Source organism: Lactuca serriola, chromosome 5 (assembly GCF_051521515.1).
Source record: "Lactuca serriola cultivar US96UC23 chromosome 5, Lser_US96UC23_V15, whole genome shotgun sequence".
Taxonomy (NCBI): domain Eukaryota; kingdom Viridiplantae; phylum Streptophyta; class Magnoliopsida; order Asterales; family Asteraceae; genus Lactuca; species Lactuca serriola.
In genome coordinates this window covers 76,994,691-77,018,741 of record NC_136412.1, presented here as the reverse complement: position 1 = coordinate 77,018,741, position 24,051 = coordinate 76,994,691, and the positions used below count along the sequence as shown (strand labels likewise).

The window sequence follows — 24,051 nt, the reverse complement described above, 5'->3', positions numbered from 1 at the left end:
TAATCTAAATCTAGAAGATAATATGAAAGAGAAATTAAAAGAAAATCTTTTAAATAATTCGGAAGAATCCTCATCTGATGAAGAAATAAATAATATAAATTCGGATGAAGAAATTTATATATCTTCAAGTAGTTCTAATAAAGAAAAAAATAATTGTTTTTGTATAGATAAAAATAATTGTTCATGTGATGATGAAATATATAATATTCAATCCCAATTTCAGGATAATTTACAAATAAACGTTTTAGATAAAGATATTTTATCTATTTTAAAAAATATAGATGATTTTGAATTAAGATCACAAATCATGGATCAAATAATGAATAATCAAAGAAATACTCAGGTTAACGAACCAATTTATTCTATGAAAGAAATAGATTAAAGATTAAAAATGAAAAATAATATTTCATTAAACACTACAATCATGGATTACACATAAGAAATTAATAACTTGAAAAAAGAAATTACTTTTCTTAAAACAATCTTAGAAAATAGAATTATTATTCTTAAAAAAGAATCCCATAATGTTAAGACAACAGCTTCAAATAATGAATCTGATGAATTTTTAAGTGTTATGGAATTAGTCACATCCCAAAAATGGTACGTCAAAATAAAATTAATAATTGGAAAATATTATAAAAAATAATTTATTGCTCTTTTTGACAGTGGAGCAAATATAAATTGTATACAAGAAGGTTTAATTCCAATCAAATATTTTGAAAAATTCACCCATGTGATTCGCACCGTCAGTGGAGAGAAATTGGATATCAATTATAAATTGTCTAATGTGAAGATTTGTAATAATAGAGTTTGTATTCCGCTAAGCTTCACAATAATTAAGAATATGTCTCATAATGAAATTATTTTGGGCACTCCGTTTTTACAAAAAATATTGTCATTTGGAGTTAATGAAAAGGGAATCTTAGGAAATTTTTAAAATTATGAAGTATTGTTTGAATTTATTACAATACATTTTACTCGTTGGATAGATCTTATAGATTTAAAAATGAAACAAATAAACTTTCTACAAGAAGAAATTTTAATAATAAACATAGACAAAAAATTACGAAATCCAAAATTACAAGAAAAAATTAATAATTTAATAAATAAGTTTATCTTAAAAATATGTTCCGATCATTATAATGCCTATTGGGAAAGAAAGAAACATATAAATCCTCTTCCATATGAAAACAATTTTAATGAAAGAGATATTACAATCAAGGCTCACCCTTGTCAAATGAATCATCACTATTTAGACATTTGTAAAAAAATATATTATTTACTAAGTAAAAATTTAATTAGACCCTCTAAATCAACTTGGTATTGCACTGCTTTTTGTTAATAAATATTCAGAATAAGAAAGAGGAATTCCCAGACTAGTAATAAATCATAAGCCTTTGAATAAAGTTTTAAAGTGGATTAGGTATCCAATTCCAAATAAAAAATATTTAACAGATAGATTAAATACAACAACTATATTTTCAAAATTCGATTTAAAATCAGGATATTGGCAAATTCAAATTGATGAAAATGATCGATATAAGACTGCTTTTAATGCTCCTTTTGGTCCATATGAATGGAATGTTATGTCATTTGGTTTAAAAAATGCACCTTCTGAATTTCAGAATATTATGAATGATATTTTTTATCCTTATAGCAATTGCATGACAGTTTACATCGATGATATCTTGGTTTTTTCTAACAACATTGAACATCATTTTAGACATTTAAATCTTTTTGAACAAATTATAGAAAAAAAAATGGTTTAGTTATATCGCAACCCAAAATGGTTTTATTTCAATCCAAAATCAGATTTCTTGGCCATAATATAGAAAAAGGAAAAATAATTCCTATAAATAGAAGTATAGAGTTTGCTTCTAAATTTCCTGATAAAATTATTGATAAAAGTCAATTAAAAAGATTTCTAGGAAGTTTAAATTATATATCTTCTTTTTATAAAGATTTAGTCAAAGATACAACTATCTTATATGATAGACTAAAAAAGAAACATGTTCCATGGACTGATCTATATACTCAAGCAGTCCAAAGAATAAAAGAAAAAGTAAAATCATTACCTTGTCTGTCTTTAGCAAATCCAAATTAGGAGAATATTATTGAAACCGATGCCTCCGATATAGGTTATGGAGGGGTCTTAAAACAAATTAATCTAAATACTAAACAAGTATATTTAGTTAGATTTCATTTAGGAAAATGGTTTGATTCTCAAAAGAATTATGCTATTATTGCCAAAGAAATTCTGGCAATAGTAAAATGTATTTTAAAATTTCAAGATGATCTTTACAATCAACAATTTACTATAATTACTAATTGTCAATCAGCAAAATTTAAGTTTAACAAACATTTTAAACATGATGTGTCTAAAAAAATGTTTGCCAGATGGCAAGCTCATTTAGCACCATTTGATTTTACGATAATATATCAAAAAGGTGAATATAATAGTCTTCCTGATTTTCTAACTAGGGAGTTTTTAAATGAGTGATGAGCATTTAAAACAATTATCTAATGATATTTTTAATACAAGAAGCTCGATTAAAGAAACTAAAGTAGAAATAACCAACTTATTGGATAATATGCCAACAACAAACATAAATATCCTTGATCGAATTCGCCATACTAGACGAATTCATTTATTGAGATTCAGACTAGTAGGCCTAAGGGCTCATCTTAGGTTTCTGGAGAATAAACTTATATTACTTTTGAATTAAATTTTGCAGGATGATCTCCAATAGGGGAAGAGGTGGCTACCCTAATAGAGGTGGCAAAGGCAGAGGATCATATCCTCTAATACAACATGGGAAAATTTGCTAATAGCATAAAATATTGTCTCCCAACCATCATAATCTAATATGCCCAAACCTGGGGATCCATTATACTCGGCTTTTCAACAGTTCTTGAAACAACAAAAGGATAATAATCCTTCTTTCTCAAAAAAATAGTTTCAGAGGAAGATAATGATGATTCCTCTGAATATATTTTAACTCCTCATAAAGATTTAATAATTCTTTTAGAAGAAAAGGATATCATGTTATATTTTTCGGACAATACTGATCCATGGAATTTATTGTCAAGATATCTATATAATGCGTCATACGCAGCATGTTCTTACAAATTACGAAATTATTATGAAAATATACTAATTTCTACAGGTACATGTGAAATTTCACATTTCTCCTCTTCAAAAGACAAAAAAAAAATTATAACTTCAGTAAAGTAATATTCAAAAGGATTATATCTGTAGAAGAATGGGGTTTAAGCACCCTAAGGAAAAGATAATTTCTCCACCCTGAACAAAAAATCTTAATAAAATATAATTTATGGGATTATATTGACACCTTTTACTAAGATTTTCTTTATGAAAATCTAAAGAAGAAACATTCTTGGTTTTTCAAAATTTGTGACCAAGTTTATAAACAAAAGTTGCTAAATTGGTTTAGACAATGGTAGTCATCATATGGCCCAAGTGTTTAAATTCTCCCTGAACCGTTCAAATCTTTATATGTTGAATGGCTTCATGTAGCTCCAAAATACAAGGAGGCTCTTGAGCACTCCAATGGGGGAAGGGAAGTAATACCTAGCCTACATTTTTTCACAGAATTTTTCTTTCCTTGGATATGGAAATGGATCCCAGAAGTTGATTATAGTCCTAATAAGTTTCCATCTTTACAAAGATCATATCTTACAAAATTTTGGGAAAAAATGTTGCAAAAGATCCAACCTCAAATGAGATAAACTCCAAACAAACGATTGATAATATCAATCAAGCAATTTTGAAATATAAATCTCAAAAAGAATTTTTATCCCATAAAGAACAATCCAACAATTTTAATCCTTATGAAAAAGTTTTAAATTCCATTAAAGCTCAAGAAAATTCTGCCCATCAAAAGATGAAATTATCAAGACTTATTTTCGTCAAATGAAAGAAAACCTGCTTCAAAACCTCAATAAACAATCATCTGACAACTCCATGTTATCTACAGGCAATGATGATAATTGTCTAGCAGGAGAATCTCCAACTGATGATACCAATGACATTATGGATGATTTCAATGTGGATGATGCTTTTGCCACTATTGAAGACATAATATTTGAAAAGCTACAAAAGAAGAAGACAAAAGCATAAGGGATATATGGTGAAAATTTCTACACATGTCAATATTCTCTATTTGCTTTAATAAAGCTACAATAATGAAGACATTTTTTAGCTAGTTGTCATACAATGTATTCAATTATTCTCTTGTAGTATTTTATATTTTTTAAACTTGGTATGAAGTCCGGGCCTATATATAGGATTTTATGTTTATATATTTGGCAGGCTAGAAGATTTCTTCCTACCTGCTCTCTCCCTTTTGTAAAATATTCTGAAGTTGTAAAATAAGTTTAAAAGTATTCCTGGTGCATCCTTCTTTCCTTGAATTAAATTTAAATAGTTTTATACGACTTCTTTATTAAGTTTTGCTTCCGGCCCCTATGCTTAGTGTTCCGCCCCTGTATGCGATTAAAAGTCAATTGTGTGATTCCTTATGTCTTCACAGTATTCACCTAGCTTTACATTTTGTTAATATAAAAATCAAGCTACTTTTTTCATAGCGAAACAAATAATATTAGGTTAGAGGGAGTGGTGCCACCGAAACCGCACTCCCTTCACCGCCCCATAAGCGCCACGTCATTTTTACTACACAAGTGTGATTTCTTGCTACATCAAGGGAGTGGTGCACACTTTTATTTTTTATTTTTTATTTTTATTGTTTTTTTAACTATTTTAATTTAATAAAACTTCATTTTTAATAAAAAAAAAAACATAATTTTTCATTACTTGAAAATTTAAAAAAAAAAAAAACATTACATTGAAAATTCAAAAAACATTACACTGCATTACAATAAAAAAAATGACATTAATAATCCTAGAAACTTTAAAAAAACACAAATAAAATAACTAAAGCAAACTACATAAAGTTGTTCTTCGAGAATTCGTCTTCGGAGTCATCCGGTGGATCCAAATTAAAGTTAATGTTTTGAACCCATAAATGTGTCCCACTAAGTCATTGCGAAGATTGATAAATGTTTCAGTGCAACGTATCTCTGCTCTCCTGTTCATATACTCTTCGCCACCAATTTCTATTGGTTGTGTCTCTCGTATGGTTTCTTCCTCGTCAAACGCATATATCGCTCTTCCTTTGTCTTTAATAATCATGTTATGCAATATGAGACATGTATACGTGATTTCTTGAAGTTTTTTCTCACCTAAATTAATTGCTGGTTTTTTCAATATGAACTACTGTTTCTTCAGAGCTTCAAAAGCACGTTCAACATCCTTCCTAGCTCTTTCTTGAGCTCTATTGAATTTTTTTCGTCTTGAACCATGTAGACACGTAAACGATTTAACGAACACATCATACTCAAGATAGATTCCAACGACCAGATAATAACCATACTTATATGGTGTTCCACGCACTTCAAAAGAAGAATTGGGTGCAGATCCATCGTATATGTTGTTAAATATAGGTGAACGATTAAGAACGTTGATGTCGTTAATCGAACCAGGAGAACCAAAAAAAGCATGCCAAATCCACAGATCCTGTGATGCAACTGCTTCAAGTATGACTGTTGGGTGACCATGATCACCTCAGGTAAATTGCCCATGATATGACGTAGGGTAATTTTTCCATACTCAATAGAGACAATCTAAGCTTCTTAGCATTCCAGGGAACCATGCACACTAGCATGATGAACTTGCAATTGCTAGATGTCATTACGTATAGGCTTACGTAAATATTTTGGACCATAAAACTGAATCACAGTTTTGCAGAAATAGTGGAGACCAATGTTTTAAAACCCGGGTCGACTCGGCCGGTTCAACCGGTTGGACCGTGACCCGGGATAAAAGGCGGGTCAAATTAGAGCGGGTTTTTGTAAAAATACCGACCGGATCGAACCGGTCGGGTTTACACTAAACCGTGGTTGAACCGGGTATTTCGAACTGCTAAAAACCCGGATTGGCCCGTTTATTAGGGCTTGGATAACTAAGTGAGATCGGCTTTCTCCAGGAAAAACAAACGCGTCTCCTATAGGAAAGAAAAGCGACCGGAAGAAACAAAGCAACGACTAAGGAACGACATCAGCAGCGACTGAAGCAGGCAAGCAGCGAGCCCAACGATTTCTTTCTTCTCCAGGTGAGTTTTCTATTTTCCTGCAAAACAACGACCAATTCCCCCTTTATTGCTAATCCACTTACTCCAATCATCTAATTTTGAGTCTATCTAGTTAATGATTTGCGAAATCTGAAGCATATCTTTGTTTGGAATTACAAGTTTGTGGTCAATTGGGTTATGTTGCTTCTCTTTCTGAGCATCTTGTTCCATTTATCACTGAAGTTAACAATGGAATACTTTCATCATGAATATCAACCAATATTTGTCAATTTCATTGGCTGTTTCATGTTTAAATTTGTCAATTTCATTGAGAAAAAGTTTAAATCTAAAAACAAATCTGTAGGTGAAGTCGGTGGAATGTAAACATATATATTTGTCAATATCAACCAATATTTATCACTTAATTAATCAGTTGTATTAACAGAAGAATTATGTATGTTTTATATTCATTTTGAAGTTTGACGTATTCAATAAAAAAAACATTTTATGTTTGGTACCATTGCCTTGTTATCGGTAGATACACCAATGTGGAATTTGATCAAGTTTAGGTAATTCTTATAACAATAATCTTTAGTAAGTTAATTTATTGATTTTAAGATGTTTGTATTTATCAATTTATTTTATAATTCAAATCTGGAAACCAGAAATTGATAAGATCATCTCCGATGTAGATTTTATAAAACTTATTACTATTTGAATAAGTTATTGTATATTTGGTTAGTTTAGAGTTCATTTATCGTTAATTGATCATTGTTTCAAGGTTTTAATTTTGTAAATTATGTAATTAGGATACATTTCTTATGGGTGGAGGGATGTTTCACAACGAAATTTGATTAATTTCTTGGTTTATTGTCCGAAAGGGATATCATTTCATAAATCTGTTGATGCATCTGATATAGAGATCAATGCTACAAATTTGTGTAATTTGTTTGCTGAGATTCTTGAAATGGTAGGAGAAAAAAATGTAGTGCAAATGGTAATTGATAATGCTGCTAATTACAAGCTTGCTGGTACTAAGTTATGTGAAAGATATCCTTCTATTACTTGGTCTCCATGTGCAGCACATTGTCTTAATCTTGTATTAAAAGATCTTTCAAAATTGGATAATGTGAAAAGTTTGGTCAATCTTGCATCGAGGGTTACTGTTTTTCTTTATAATCATAAGTGGACCTTGAATTGGTTAAAAAAAAGATCCGGTTGGAAAGAAATTATCCGTCCAGGTGCTACTCGGTTTGGTACCGTGTTCATTGCATTGCAAAGTTTGTATGACCATAAAGAAGACTTACAAGCAATGGTCATATCTAATGAGTTTAAGAAGATGTTGAAAGTGGGAAATGCAGTTGAATGTAAACAAATTGTCTTGAATGAAATCTTTTGGAAGAATTGTTTAATTACAGTGAAAGTAATGACTCCTTTGTTAAAGCTTTTGCGGTTGTGTGATTCGGATGAAAAAACTGCAATTGGTTATGTTTACGAGGGAATGCGTCGGGCAAGAAGAGGGATTAAGGAATTGTTTAAGAAGAAGAAGGGATTATATAGGCCTTACACTAACATAATTGATAGTCATTAGGATAGGATGTAAAGAAAAAGTATTTATTGTGCGGCTTATTGGTTGAATCCCATTTTTCAATATGATCATGCAAATCTTTGTAAGAAGAATGAGGTGTTTCAAGGCGTTCTTGAAATGGTTGAGAAGACTTTTAAAGGTGATAATGTTTTAAATATTACATTGAATTTAGGCAGGTTTCGTGATGCTGAAGGTACCTTTGGTAAATCTAGTGTTGTTGCTTCTCGTAATCTTACTTGTCCAGGTATGATTTAAATTTAATTTGTTATTATTATATATAAAATATTGTATTTTCTAATATATTTTTTTGCTAACTATATCTTTTGTAGATGAGTGGTGGAAGTTATTTGGCGGAGATATTCCAGTTTTACAAAAGTTTGCTATTAGAATATTAAGTCAAACGGCATCTTCTTCCGGCTGCGAACGTAATTGGAGTGTAGTTGAAAGGATTCACATGAAACGGAGAAATAGATTGGAACATCAAAGGCTAAATGATCTTGTATTTGTTCATTACAACTTGTGTTTACAAAATAGGTATGGTATCTTGCTAAGATATACTATGCTATAAAATGACCAAGTTATATTCGAGATTTTTTGTGAATGTTTTTGTAGATTGAAGGTTGATATGAGGTCTTACGATCCTGTTGACTATGAAAACATTGATAAGTCAGGATTTTGGGTGGTTGAAGAAGAGCGGGAAGGAGAACTTAATTATGATGATTTGGAAAATATGCTTGATGAGCAAGAGCATGAACCGGCTTCTGAATCACAAGGTGACCATGTTGATGATAAAGTTGATAGTGAATTTCAGTTACTAAGTGACCACGAGATTGATGCTTATAATACTCCAATTTCTCAAGATCTATGATTTGGTTTGGTCGTAACGTGTTTGGATTTGTCTACAACTATGTTTTCTATGTGTTTAGATTGTTTTTTTGTGTTTAGCTTGATTGGTCGTAACTATGTTTTCTATGTGGTTGTTTGTTGTGTTTAGATTGATCTATAACTTGTTATTAATACTCTATATGGTTGTTTGTTGTGTTTAGATTGTTTGTCGTGTTTCGATTAAACTCTTTGACATCAAATTATAAAATAAAAATATAAGAAAATAGAAAAGACCATAAACCGGGTTGACCCGACGGTTCAACCGGTTGAACCGGTTGACCTGTGAACCGGTCATCATACCGGGTCAACTAAAAACCCGGGTTTTAAAACATTGGTGGAGACTGTCTCGTGCGGACCTAGCAGTCATCCTAAAACTTTCGTCTAACGCATCAGGCAGAATGCATATGCTAACTGACGAAGTGCGGCCGTGCATTTTTGTAAGGGAGTGAAACCGAGTCTACCTCTAGCATCGTAGCGTTGTTGAAAAAAACTGCACTCCCTCGTTACATCTTCAACTATACATTCGTATAAACCATTGAACATTCTGAAGCGCCTACGGAAATAATACCATTGATAAGTGGCATTCTCTTAAAAATAATCTTGTACCAAACATTGGTTGGCTTCTTCATGATTTCGGAAAATATATTTTCGTGTTCTCCGTTGAGAACTTTCAGGTGCATTATTGCATAAAGTATCATATGTTTGTTCCGCCATTTGAGCACACGCAACAGCGGCATTAAAAATAACTTGAAATTCTTCAGAAGATGAAGAATATGACATTTTTGAGAGAGATTGGTGAATTTTTTTAATAAATTAGAGATAGAAGGGTTTGTTTTTTTTGAAAAAAAAAATGTATGTATTTATAGGAAAGAAAGGAAAAAGGAAAGAAAAAAAAATATATTCAACGGTCGAATATGTGACCGTTTCCTCCCCATCCAATCAGATTGCGCGGCTGTAAAGGGCCGCACCACGGCCTAAACCGTAGGAGACCGCGATCAGGGGGTGGTGTGGGCGGCTGAGGTGGCAAACAGGGGCGGGTTTAGGGGGGGTCGCTGGTGGCACCGGCAACCCCTCACTTTTCCGGCCATAGTGGAAAAATTTTCGAAATTTTTTAAAATTTTTATTTTTTCTATTATCGTGCAACCCCTAACTTTCCCGTACAGCCCTACTATAAAATCCTGCGTTCGCTCCTGGTAGCAAAACCACGGCCACTCCCTCAAATCTTAAGAAATAGCCTAGTTGCTGGATGAGGCAGCTTTAATTAGGATTCATTATATATCAGTATACATAACTTTTGAGACCAGTCACTAACTAAAAAAAAATAAACAATCAAGTGAGTGATGATGATGAGTATCTACAAACACGTGCTTCTTTGTAAACAAGCCCAGGTCGACAAAAGTAGCCATTTGTCGGACTACAGTGTCTATGCTCCGAGCACACACATTCACCTTCCAAACCACACCCATCAAAATCCACCCCTTTCTTTCCGAACAACAACTCATCCGACCATTCACTTGAGAACATATTCTCCGGATCCATCTTCGTTTTAGCTGCCACGAACCCATTAAACCCTTCGTACTTCTTCTCCACCTTCGAAAACGCGACTTTCCTGTTCTTAGCCCAATGTGGCCTCGCACCATACTTCAAAAACGCCATTTGCTCCACTTCTTCCATCACATCTTGGTTCAGCCTCGGCGTCGATCCCGAGTGAGCTCGATAGTAGTTGAAGTCGACCACCACTGAATCACTAGATTGACCTAAATAAGCAGTTGATGCCTTGATGAAACGTATCAAAAGTCCGTTGTATATGTCTACGCCACAAAAGTTATCGGGATTTAGGTCTCGCAACTTCTTAACATCCAGAATGAAGTCCCGGAACTTTCGCGCAGGGAAGATGGCGGTGGTTTCGTAGAAGAATAATCCGTCGATGCGTGGGTCCCATGCACAAGTGTTTGCGATATCTTTAGATGATGAGTACAAGCATGAACCTGAAGTTTGCATCTTGCCTTGACGGCCGATGACTGGATATCCGGTGAAGATTAGGTTGTTTTTTAACCCGTTTGCTATTAGTTTCTTGTAGGTTATGAAAGAACTCGCCATTGCACATTTGCCCTTTACGTTTTTCGCCTTTTCGAGCTTTCTCTCTGTTAATAGATCAACATATAATCGTTTATTCAATGGGGGTTTTGATTGAATTATACCCGAAAAAAATTCAGATTCTTGGAAGTGTGCATACCAGTGGCTCTTGTAGATTTAGAGACGACAATGAGATTAGACTGGAAACCAAGAAAGTCGTTGGTGCCATCGCCCTTCGTGGTCATCGGAACCCGATCATCGTATCTGTAAACCGCCGTGTGTTTGGAAGGATACCATGTTATGTCTCCAAACTCATGAGCCTTTGCATGGCTCATGAATGCATCTTCCAAACCACCATCGTCGGTGAAATTGAAGGTGATGCTTCTCTTGAACCCTTTCACCAAACTTAGTGTCACCTTGGAGATGATACCCAAGGTGCCTAAAGAAACTTTGGCAGCATTGAAGAGTTGATTTTTGGCATCCAAATGAAGAATCTTGGAAAACCCTTCATTTTCTTTCGCTGGAACCACCATATCGATTTTCATCACATGATCGTGAACTGCTCCGCCTTTGCCCCACCATGAGCTGCCGTGAGCACCAGTACTTATCACCCCACCCACACTAACACCTTCCCAGTAAGGCGCAGCTACCAGGCTCAAACCTGCATCTTCCACTTTGTTTATCAAATCTCGGAGACTAACTCCGGCGTCGGCAGTCACGGTGAGTGCAGAAACATCAATATCGATGCCGGAATTGTAGTTTTGGGTGCTGATGAGAACTGACGTGTTTCCGGCGGCAGGACAGGCGAATTTGGGTATGGTGTGGGAGAATTTGGATACAACTTTGAGTTTAAGTTTGTTTTTGGCTGCATTGGCTACGATTGAGAGAAGTTGTTGTTGGGTGGTTGGGTAGATGACGTTGGAGGCACGACAGTCTTTTCTATCACCCCATACGCCGTAGGAGTTCTGGAGGGTGCAGCCGCCGGTTCCCGCGGTGCATTGGATTGGTGGCGGTGGTGGGTAGGCAGTGGTGGTTGAAACCCACAGAATTAGAAAAAAGAGCACCACGATTGTAGTGCTAGCCATACTTACGTTAGTTGAAAAACCGAAGGATATTTGATGAGTTGAATTTGAAGATGCGTAGGTTCAAATTTATATATCACTGGTGCTTGAAGGAAAGATATAGAGAAGTAATTGCTACCCTTTCCTAATTGAATGCTATTTCATTTCCACTGAAATAAAATAATAAAAATATATTCATTTCTTTTTCTCTTTTAAAGCATTATAATCAATTTTTTATCTTCAGATTATGTCTCAAGATTTAGAGACTAGACTTTATTACTTTATATGTAACTCGTGTAGTATAGATGTGCATTTAATTTGTACAATATACCATATTTTATGTGTAACTATTTAATGGGTTGAGATTGGTAAATACTTTCTTCTCATTGTATAAATTGGTAAAAACACAACATTATTATATAAACTAATGAAGATGTAAAAAACGAATGCATAAATTGATAAGATAAAGTCACCCGTTATCGTATTAGTTATTTATGAAACGTTACCCTTATGTTTTTCTTTAATCAATATTAGTTATATCTTTGATATGTATTTTCTATATTACCTGATACAATAATATTTAATAGATACGACTTTATGTCTACGTACACATTGTCGTTTCCGAATTTATGATTATCTCTTTATTTTTTGCAAATTGTTTTATAATTTATAAATTTTGACTATATTCGTTTAATAATGCTTTATTTTGTCTTTAAATTAAGTTGGTTATGCATAGAATATTAATTTTCCATTTGATACCCATTTGTAAATTTAGCTTTTGGAGCAATTGGGACTTACCCTTTCTAATAAATCATTTTTAATAAATAAAGATTTTTTTTTTATTATTTTTTATATTTTTATTCAATTTGTTAAATGTCATTATGGTTATTTTGAATTATTTTTTTTATATGTCATTTTATTAGTTTTCTATTTTAACAAATTTAACATAATATTTTAATATAATAGTTGCAATAAATATAGTAATAAATGAATATTAATTTCATTAATTAACTTATCTTTTAATTTGAAAATCCCTAAAATTAATCATCTCTAATAAATGAAGGTTTTTTTGTCACTTGTCATACTCTATTTCAATTTGCCAAATATCATTTTCTGATTATTTTGAATTTTTTTTTCCACATCTCATTATATGCGTTTTTCTATTTTATTAAATTTCACATAATATTTTAATGTAATAATTGCAATAAATATAGTAATAAATTGATATTAATGTCATTTTAACTTATCTTTGGATTTCAAAATTCCTAAAATTGAAGCTTATTAGTTTATTTTATTTATTTAAATTATTTGTTTAAATTTAAAAGATAAAAAATATTTCCATTATTATAATTCATTATTTTTCTTATTTTCTTATAAATTCAAAGCTCTTAAATATTTTGATATTTATATTTAGCATTTTTTTTTTAAAAAAAATAACTCATGTAATACATAGATCTCACAACTAGTTATATTTAACAATCCATCTCTTAGTGATTGGTAAATCAAACTCTTTTATAATAAGGAGTTTGTTTAATTGTTACTTTTAGGATTAATTCATTTATGAGAAACGAGAATCTCTCTCTATCTATCTATCTTTCTCTCTCTCTCTCTCTCATATATATATATATATATATATATATATATATATATATATATATATATATATATATGAAGTAAGTTCAAATAAAGTGTAAATTGTGTGAGAACGTAAAAAACTATATTTGTGTTATTATTTTGTAGTGGATGTTGTATATGTGTATTATTGAAGTAATTCGGATATGAATATTAATGTTTGATCATTCATATATTCATTAGAATGTTATTATTCAATTATAAATTTATAGATGTTCATTTTTTATAGTAAATTCTAATTTGGGTTTTAACATGTGACTATTCATTTATTCATTGATGAATAGTGATATAAAGTTGTGTATACAAAATTCATTGCAGAATAATAACATAAAAATAGTATTTTTACATTCTCACACTATTTACTGTTTTTATTTATATATATATATATATATATATATATATATATATATATATATATATATATATATATATATATATTAAATCACTGGTAGGAAATAGTAACCTTTAGGACTTCAAACTTTTGCCATCATATTTTCTAATTTTTGGCAACTTTGGTCCTAAGCACATTGATTTTGAGAGAATTTGTTCAATTACAGATTATCGGCTCAACATCTTGTTCACCCCACCATACTCCTTGTGTTCCTATTCTCTGAGAACCCTTCTTCTTTGATATCAACCACAACAATCTCCAACGACATGCCTCTACCATAGACTACTCCACTGCCTTTTTTTGTTTGGGTTTCTTCTTTATTTGTGTGGACAACAAAAGGGTGGTCGGTTACTCATTTGGACCCAATTTTTCTTGCTTTGTTGTATGTCTCTGGTGTTCTCTTCCAATGGTATTGCTAATTCTTTCTCTTAATTTTCGACTTTAATTAACTGAACGCCTTAGTGTAGATGTCCTTCTGGGGAGAAATTGTCGTCAAGAAAGACATATGATAAAGATAAAGGGAAAAGGAAGCGTCCAACTGAGCATTGGGAAACGTATGCCAGTAAGTTACCTTAAAATACCTTCTTTCTTCGATGAACAAATATCAACTTTCAAATGGGTGTTTAAACAATTCGATAAGGAAATTACCATCAGTAATCCTTCTAATTTAGATGAATTACCTATTCTAAATTAGTATAGATAACCTTCTAATTTACATTCGATTTCAGGAATGTGTCAGTTAAGGTTCAATTTTGTGATCTCACTCCTAGCAGCCATTGTTATCAACTTCAGAATGAGTTATCCTAAACTTCCTTTACATTTTTCTCCCTTTTAATTTTTGTCTTTAAGATAATTCAGTTTTTGATTAGGATTTTCTACAAAATGAAAATTTTGATTGGGGGTGTTGGCCTTAATATTTATGTGTGTTCCTATAGTGTAATGGCATGAATTCTATATGTTTGATCAAATGCCTTTGAGAACTTTTTGTAGCTTATACGACTTTTCGATCTAAGAAAATAGGAACGTGTACAATCCAAACAGGTGTGTCTATCTACATGTGTGCTTACAGTGCATATATATGTTGGGTTGTTATTCAAAATTTGTTTCAAAAACATAAACAATGCAAATGAAGACTTAAGATTTGAACAAAAATAAAACTAGTTTTATTCTCACCAAGGATCATTTTGCAAGAGTTTGAAAGATTAAAACAACCATAGAAGAGAAAGCATAACAACCTTGGAAGACTTTAATCCTCATGGGAGGTTGGAAGTTGATGAAGATGACATGAAACTCTAAAACAAGACCATTCTAAACGTATCCACCAAGCAAGAGTAAAACCATCAAAACATGTTAATATACACCTGTATTGGTTTTTTATAAGCCTTAGAAGTATATACAAAATATATGTTCTAATGTGAAGCAACTAAGGGACTTTATCTAACATCAAAATGCAATAGAATATAAGAGAAGATAGGCTTCTAATAATCGAAAGTTGAAATCCATGTTGAGAGCAAGGTGCTCTCAGTTTTGGCTCTCAAGAAGAACTAGAATGAGGCTTGCAAGAACTCTACTTTATGTCTTAATCCCTTATGCTTTTATTCAAGACAAAAGCAAGTGAAGACCATACATAAAAAGTAAGTCAAAGCATGAGTTAAGAGGAAAAACATCTTAAAAGCATGGTAGAACCTATTAAACAATTCAAAAGGTGATGCATGCTTGGTGTCTTCCTTGATTTCGAAATTTGAGGGAAAAAGAAGACAAAATGTGTCTCATTCCCTAACTCATGACTATGTATTATATATATATATATATATATATATATATATATATATATATATATATATATATATATATATATATATATATGTGTGTGTGTGTGTGTGTATCATCTTTATATAAAAGTTTATCTTATATATATAAAGTTATATATATATATATATATATATATATATATATATATTATATAAAACTACCTTTTACATAAATAAACTCTAAGCGGTTTATCAAGATATAAATATCACTTATAAATATCATACTTAATGATATATTTCATAAGTTTGTATTTCTACAATAAATACTATTTCCAAAAATAATAAATTCTTAATTATTAAAAATATTATTTCCATGAAATAATAATTTTCCAATTAAATACAAGTATTGATATATTTATTAATAATCAGATTATACAAATAAATAATCAATTGATGGTAACTTCTTATAAGGTGTAACCCTTTAGGATCATATATTATTAGCAATATCGTTCTATAATGACTCTTAGTGTCACACCCCCAAACCAGAATGGCGGAAACATTCGGGGGTGGGTGACTTCACGTAGTACCATAACAATTGAATATCGTAAAGAAATAACACAACCATCATATATATAACAAAAACGTACATTGTTGCGTAATACATGTTTCCAAAAGAATATTACAAATATGATGATTTAAAATGTTTGAATATAGACGCCTTAGCGTTCCTTCTTCAAAAGCTGGTAGTTACCTGTATTACTGATTCCCTGAGAAATACAAGTAGTTTCGAAAAAGTGTCAACGAAAAAGTTGGTGAGTTCATAAGTGTTTTTGTGCTGAAAAAGTATGTCTTTTTAGAAGAAAACAGATGAATGTGATTTCCAGAAAATCCAATATTTTCCATATATAGTTTGAAAAAGCACCCGAAAGTTGGAGGGCGTTAGTATCTTTCGTACCTAAATGATAAAAATGAATGTATATTCAAAATAATATAAATACTGAATGCATTCATGAGTCTCGTAAATTCAAGCTTGTTTTTATACTTCCGTGTGAGTCTTATAACCATGCTATTGACACAGACTGTCTGTAACAACATTCTTCAGGTGTTGTAGTGTTATGACATTTGTCACCCCAGACCTGCCGGTCTAACTGTAGCTAACAGTTTAGGTGCGAGATTGTCAATCCCATATAGATCTATACATAAGTATCACGCTCTCCCTCCAAGAGATTATCATTTATAATACAGGACTTGAAATGCATACTTGAGAGTACGTTGAAGTTGGATATCTCACAACACTTAGTATAAATAGATTTACGATAAGAAAGTCTTTATTTCACTTCAGATGAAAGTATTTCGTTTTTCAAGATGTTTACATGAGAATGTATGAATAACTCGCAAACTATACCCATTATAGTTTTTCAGAAAATGCATTCCATTTGGTGAGAATAACTCGGTGAAATACTAACTTTTTACGTAAAGTAAAACGTTGATATCGAATAATGATAAGATAAAAGTTGTATTTATATCTATATAAAACGATATGTTTTCTTGTATTGTACTTGTATCCCCCCCCCCCCCTAAAACATGAAAAGACTTGAAAAGTAGGGGTATGAACTCACTTGTTCGGTTTGAAGAGAGTGAGATTAGGATCGAGTAGAACTTTAATTGCGGAAAGCTGCGTCTTCGAGCTTCTCGGGGATCTCGGTAGCGTAGAACCTTCTTCGAGGGCTCGGGTATGGAATCGAGGGTTTCGGGATGGCATTTGGAGCTCACAAGTGTGTGAAAGTGAGAGAGAGTTTGAGAAAAGTGTGCCAAAACCCGGAGTTCATGTCCTCTATTTATAGGGTTGAAAGTGGGAGTACGCTGGGCATACTACCGGAGTACGTTGGGAATACACGTTACGTTGGGCGTACTTCGGTTACGTTGGGCGTAAATTTGCTTCATGGCTTACGACTCGAGTCTAGCTAAGCGTAGAGCCTACAACTGATGGGACTCGACACTGCACCTGAGTACGCTGGGTGTACTCTTAAATTATGATGGGCGTAATTCAGGCTTCAATCTTCTAAACTCGTAACTTTCGCGTACGGACTCCGTTTTTTGCGTTCTTTATATCCACGCGTAGGTGAGACTATACTCTACAGCTTTCATTTAGACTCCGTCGGCTAGTTTTGATTTATTTTTAATGTTATGTTTTTAGTAGGCCGGGACTGCTAAAGTCTGTTAAAAATTCATAACTTCTTTATCCGACACCTGATTTCGTCTGTCTTTTCACCATCTTACTCCCGTTGTGGAGACCTTCAATTCTCGTTTAGGTTGTGTTAGCTAAAAATCGTTCGATCTTTAATTCGAGTTTTTAGCTCTCTATTGTTGTTACGAAACTTAGAAAATTCATAACTTCTTCATACGAGGTCCAATTTGGGCGATCTTTTTATGCACGTTCACTGTTTAACGTAATCTACGACTTTTGTTTAGATACCTAAGGCTAAAATACATTTTATTGGAATTTCACTTTTTATGTTTAATAATGTTTTACCGGGTGTGTCGTGAATATTTGTGTGGTCATAATTTCTTCATTATAACCCGGTATTGAACGTTCTTTATGTTTTTGGAAACCTTGGCACGATATCTAACATTTGATGCATCCCAAATTTAGATTTTTGAACACTTTATTTTTGAGGTTAATTTCGTTGATTCCAAATAGTTTCGTTGTATTTGACTTTTGAGTGTTACATAGTTCACACCATACCTGAAAATGGCTTTTATAACTGCCTAGTTAAGGATCAGCGTTTGAGCATATCATAGTACAGTACTCCCTACACTTAAGTCCCACTATGTATACTAGGTGTTAAGGATACAAATATAGTACCTTTTTAATCAAGTGTTACTCATGAATGTGATCTATTAGTTGATCTTGATATGGGTCCGTTTAGTACTAGTTCTCTAACAAGTACCTATGAAACTTGGTTACAACCACCTACCTAGTTTCACCTAGTGAGAGTAAACCAATCCAATTCATATTAGTCTTACTTCATAATTGCTCCCACAATTATGACTGACTATGAACTTTTAGAATAATAAGATTATTCATAGATTAAACATGTTAATATAGAATGTCACACCCCCGAACCAGACGGCGGAAACGTCCGGGGGCTGTCGTGACTCAATTGAATACCATAACATTGAATATATATGAAACATAACAACATTCGTCACCGTGCATTAATATATTACAACCAGCAGTGTTTACATGTCATACATTGTTTAAACATTACATTCCCAAAAATTAAATTGTTTGATTCATACATAAATAAACTGCAACCGTCACTGAATATGATTTCCTTTGATTCACTGGTTCCTTGAGAATACAAGTATTTTGAAAAACGTCAACATATGAAATGTTGGTGAGTTCATAAGTAGTGGTTGAAATCGAATGTTTGTATTGTTTGAAAAACCGCCAGAAAATCCGATATTTTCTGAAAAGAAAAGCTTTTGAAAACGTTTGTGAAGATCCATAGGTATGCTTGTTTGTTTCTATACTTAAAAAAAATTTCATTTAAGTTGTATGCATTTCAAATCTGTATGTATTGAAAACCCTAGGAAAACCCGATGTTCTCCTAGTTCCTTGAATTGCATGAAGTTACATTGAAACCATTGCATAGCGTATAGTGTCAGTCCCAGGCGACGTTGGAAGGTTCTCGAGCAGGATTATTTACTACAAACCCGCGTTACACAAACGCCTAGTTTATAGTTATACTAACGACTCTGAAGGCGTCGTCAGTACTAATCGCGTTATCCAATCGCCCTGACTAGGTGTCGTCCCACATCCGAAGAGTAAGAGGACACGAAGGCCTCGATGACTCTATTAATCGGTTGGGGATAATATGCGTGCGAGGGGTCCCCGACCCGCCTCGTAAAATATGCAGACTTTTCTAGCAATACCAAGGACCCTTGGGGACCAGTGGTATACAAGCCATTGAAAGTCCCTCTACGTTGTGTCGAGTCGGTGAAACTCAACACTTCGTAGAAAATATGCGTCTTCGGGCCTTAAGATCAGGTCATTGGGCTAGCTAGGCCCAACAAGCAAGATTTTACACTTTTGGGGCCCGAAGATGGTGCGTAGACGTCTGTGCACACTCGTATGTAAGCTAAGTTCCCAAACGTTATTTATATGAACCGTAGTGTAGTAGTGTCGTAGTGTTAGTAGTTGTAGATTTCTATTGGTTCGAGACCGAACCAATTCGTTTAACAACGACTTTTGGTATTGTAATGTGTTGTATTTCGTCGACAGTCGCGATGCTATTATTTAATCAAATTGTGTATATTGAATTAGCCTTGAAATATTTCTGTTTTCAGCCCCTCATTGTTGGTAAAATTTACATTTTCACCCCTTTTATTTAATATTTCCCGGTTTGGTCCTTAAATTAATTTTCTTGACATTTTAACACCAAAAATTATTGAAATTAATATTTTTCAGCATATTTTTCATAGAAAACAGTTTAAGTCCCTGAAAATGCAGTTTTCTCGGTTTTAATCCCTTCTTTTCGCAACTTTGACAATGTTGGCCCAAATTGGAAAATTTTTGCAACTTTGGTCCTTTTTAAATTTAAAAAGCATTTTAAACCTTTTAAAAGGATTTGGAACACTTATAGTCCACTGTTTTACAGAAAATCACAGTTTTGGCCCTCCAAAACAGAAAATTTTGCATAATGGGCCTCATTGGGCCAAAAATGTCATTTTTAGCCCATTAAGCTTGAAATTCATGTTTTTAATCCTCTCATTAAGTATAATTCCAGAAATAGTTTTATGGAAACTGTTTTGGCACACTTCATCCATCAGAATCTGTGAAATGTCAATTTGGGCCCTTAATTTTGTATTTTTCACATTTTTGGCCCAAAATTTGTGTTTTTAGCTTAAAGAAAATTGTTACTAAACCATTTAGCTATCTTTCTTGAAACACTTTGTATTTAGAAACATATTTGAAGCTAAAGTCATTTAACACAAGATATATCTCGGTTTTGAGGGGTTTTATGGCTAGATCCAACATTAAAACACATAAAAGCATACATATAAGCATGGAAATCATACAAGGCATACAAACACATATAGATCTACACTTTCACTTGTATTCCCCCCCCCCCCAAAAAAAAAAACTCATAAAAACAGAAAATAGGGGGTATGAAGCTCACCTTAGGTTTGGGGCTCGGTTTTGCAAAGAAAATGGAAGGAAAATGAAGTGTTTTTGGCCTTAGCTCCCTTCCTTGGTAGATCTCGAGTTTGAGATGGTTCTAGGGTGCAAGATCACGATTTTTGCATGGATTAGGAAGAGATTTTTGATAAATAAGGAGTACAAGTCATAGATCCAAGCAAAACCTTACCTTAGATGATGATTTTTGTGGAAGAACTTCCTTGAATGCTTCCTATTTTTCGAGATTTTGGAGAGGGAAGAAGGGAGTGTTCTTGAGTGAATATAGAGAGAGTTGAGATATTTTTGGGGTGTGTATGTGGGTATGGCCGAGAGTGAGAGAGAGAAGGGAAGAAGAGGTGATATTTGAGGTGATGTGCATGGAGAAATGAGATTAATGCATGGATATCCTATGGGTAAAGATGAGGTGTCATTTGCAAATCAACTCTTTCTTGGACTTGGGCCTTGGGCCGAGAATGTGAAAGGAAAAAGGAAAAATTTGGGCTTTTGCCCCTAAGCCCACTATTAGAGTTATTCTTAGGTATGTTTTAAGCTTAAAAGAATGTTGTAGGATTTTTTTATATTTTTATTGGACTAGTTTAGGTTATTCATGGCTCAAAGCTCTCAATTTATTTCATTCTAGGCCCAATATGGCCCAAAATGTTAAAATAAATAAGTGTGGGTCCAATTAGAGCCCAATTAGGGTTCTAAGCCCATGATAGTCTAATTGGAAGCTTATTGGTCCGTTTGGATCCAATAAGGAAGTTCTAGTCCAAAATAGACTTAACAAGAACTTCTAGGGTTTTCCAATTGTTTGTAGTACTTGTATGATGTATTTGATTGAAGTTTTTGATTCACATTTACTTGAATGTATAGATTACATAGCTCAAAATTTTCAGTTGTGACATAGAACACAACAAGTATTAATGTAACGATCATATCCCAATATATCAAAACACTATGTAATAGTTGTTGTTACAATGTGCCAATATCTAAATAGTAAATCGAAATCAAAATCTCATTTCTAGAATAATAAAGTCATATAGTTGAAGTGTGATTACTCATACTTAGCTTAAAAGGAAAGACTTTATTAATAGGTTTGACTAAATTTAATTGTGTGAATTATGTGAATACTATCATCTCTATATTTGACTTTACTCTAGGTATAGTTAAATATCTTGGAGTATATGATTGGTTTTCTTTCATGACATAGAGTCTCTTAGGTTGATTAAGTGTACTCTCGAAGTCACAAAGATTTATATGTGATCCTTAAATGACAGAAATCAACATAGCTTTCCAATGAACTCATTCATCCAATCATATTTGACTTCAATTTATAAAGTAGTTTATTCTTATTTTGTAGTAGATTGTGTCATTATGTTTTACATGGACCTCATTCCAACTAAACTTACTCTTCATTCCACGATGAAGTCATAATCGAATTATAATTCATAAATATCTATATTTGTTTGGAAATTAGAATCAGATGTAGCTTTTTACATGAAGATTTTATTCTAAACTAATTATCTCATATATATTCTCTTAGTCCTTTTTAAGTACTCTTATAATTTTCTCATAGTCATCTAGTGACTTAACCATGTATTCAATTTTGTATCTTATGATATAACATAAATGTTGGATTTATTTACCAAATAAAAAAATATAAATCATTTTATCTGGCTTGAACATATGTGCTAGGTCCTTTTGAGACAAAATCAAAAGGTGTAATGTGACAATGCAAAGAATCCTCAAAAGGAATATTGTATATTGACCTCTTTCAAGATATTGTTAATTCATGCAAAAAGAATTTAAAACTTTTAACATTCATATCTATCTATCTCTATAGATTTTACATTCCAAGAATGTATCTTGTCAGTCCTAAGTCTTCCATTTTAGATATACTTTTCGAGTCAAGATGAAAAATGACTTTGCATAGTTGGAATGTTATCTCAAATGATTAAGTATGTCTCATTCATACAAGATTAGGAATATTACTATCCTACCACTAGTTCTTAGTATACACACATGTCCTTTTCATTTTGATATAAAAGCATAACTTGTATCTTTATATTAAAATGACTATTACAACCTTGAGATATTTGCTTCATATCCACAAGTGGATCTTAAGCCATACACATTTGGTTAGGATAACATGGATTAAGAAAGCCTCCAAGCTAAGCTATATAGATATCTTCTAGTAGATTTCTATTAAGAAAAGCGGTCTTTCTTGAAATCCATTTGCTATATCTTATATTAAGAATATGAATTTGTAGTAAATAATATCCTTTTTTATCTAATCATAGCTATTTGTGAAATGGTTTGATAATAGTCAATTTCATAAGTATAATATGGACCATAGTCAATGACACGAGTATGATAAAATCCTTTCATGACAAGCCTTGTTAAATGTGCATGATATCCATGTATATATTCTTTCTAAAATAATCTCTTACTCCTTCTAGCCTTTCAATAGATAGGAAGAATAATCAAGCCCATACTTGATTATTACACATGCATTAAATCCCAATGCTCATGACTTGAATTCATTTATCAAGTTCAAGATTTGATGTAGTATTTTGTTAATTGATGTATTTTCCATAAAACCGTCAAGAAGAACTCATCAATGAGAGATTCTACATTTCTCAAGTCAAAGATGACTTCTACCATTAATACGAACAATTTGTGTTTGTGAATAGATATTATTAAAGTTGAACAATTCCTTGTTGAAACTAGTGCCAACAATTGCTACATCAGGCTATGGTTCTTGAGTTGTTTCAACTACCATGTGCCTCCCACTTGGTTTTTCATTAGAAGATTGCTTTCTATTGACTCAACATTCAGAAGAATAATAGAACTTTTTCTTTGTGGGTTTTCATATAATAATCTAAATGCTTTTTTAGAATATTCTACAAATACGTAATCTGTTGGTGTTTGTACTCAAGATACAATTAACAATGATTAAGATATAATCCCAAGAGCACAAAGGGATAATTTCTATCGATTAGAAAGTAAACTTTATCCAGTAAGGTCTAATTCATCCTTTATTATCACTTAAAGTTTTAGATGGTGCTGTTGGATTTATTGTTATCTTCTACTTAATCTTATACATTCATTAGAAAGGAATTCATACATCATAGTGTATAATTCCTTAAAATTTATTTTCTCTAAACTTTATTAAAAATATTATTACGAATCTAAATATTTATTGTTCGTTTATTTAACAAATTGCATTGTTCATGTTCGTTCATTTATGTTCATGAACATGCTAAATGAACATAAACGAATGAACATAAATGAACAAAGATAACTAAACATAATTTGAACATATATGAACAT

General features: G+C 32.3%; 2 protein-coding genes across 3 annotated transcripts; one reads left to right on the top strand and one right to left on the bottom strand.

The window, feature by feature from the left end:
* Window positions 1–4,345: 4,345 nt before the first annotated feature.
* Window positions 4,346–8,725, top strand: LOC145052659 (uncharacterized). 2 transcript variants are annotated; one of them, XR_013684123.1, is made up of 5 exons: window positions 4,346–5,648; window positions 6,066–6,191; window positions 6,959–7,981; window positions 8,067–8,271; window positions 8,350–8,725. XR_013684123.1 is itself a non-coding variant. In XM_079000517.1 (4 exons), the coding sequence occupies exons 2-4, from the start codon at window positions 7,855–7,857 to the stop codon at window positions 8,603–8,605; spliced, it is 588 nt and encodes a 195-aa protein (XP_078856643.1). In that variant the 5' UTR covers window positions 4,346–6,191; window positions 6,959–7,854; the 3' UTR covers window positions 8,606–8,725. The 2 variants fall into 2 exon arrangements, 1 of the variants encoding a protein (XP_078856643.1); XM_079000517.1 differs by having other exon boundaries at window positions 4,346–6,191.
* A 1,144-nt stretch (window positions 8,726–9,869) lies between these two features.
* GULLO3 (D-arabinono-1,4-lactone oxidase family protein) lies at window positions 9,870–11,799 on the bottom strand. Its single transcript, XM_079000516.1, has 2 exons — window positions 10,859–11,799; window positions 9,870–10,766 (listed from the first exon to the last, which is right to left on the bottom strand). The coding sequence occupies exons 1-2, from the start codon at window positions 11,781–11,783 to the stop codon at window positions 9,952–9,954; spliced, it is 1,740 nt and encodes a 579-aa protein (XP_078856642.1). The 5' UTR covers window positions 11,784–11,799; the 3' UTR covers window positions 9,870–9,951.
* Between the last annotated feature and the right edge of the window lie 12,252 nt (window positions 11,800–24,051).

Bases quoted from the DNA above. Each gene is read 5' to 3' on its own strand.
- LOC145052659 (XM_079000517.1), top strand. From the start codon at position 7,855: ATGGTTGAGAAGACTTTTAAAGGTGATAATGTTTTAAATATTACATTG. The intron at 7,982-8,066 runs GTATGATTTAAA...TATCTTTTGTAG, and splicing joins TCGTAATCTTACTTGTCCAG to ATGAGTGGTGGAAGTTATTT. The intron at 8,272-8,349 runs GTATGGTATCTT...ATGTTTTTGTAG, and splicing joins AACTTGTGTTTACAAAATAG to ATTGAAGGTTGATATGAGGT.
- GULLO3 (XM_079000516.1), bottom strand. From the start codon at position 11,783: ATGGCTAGCACTACAATCGTGGTGCTCTTTTTTCTAATTCTGTGGGTT. The intron at 10,767-10,858 runs GTATGCACACTT...ATCTATTAACAG, and splicing joins TAAATCTACAAGAGCCACTG to AGAGAAAGCTCGAAAAGGCG.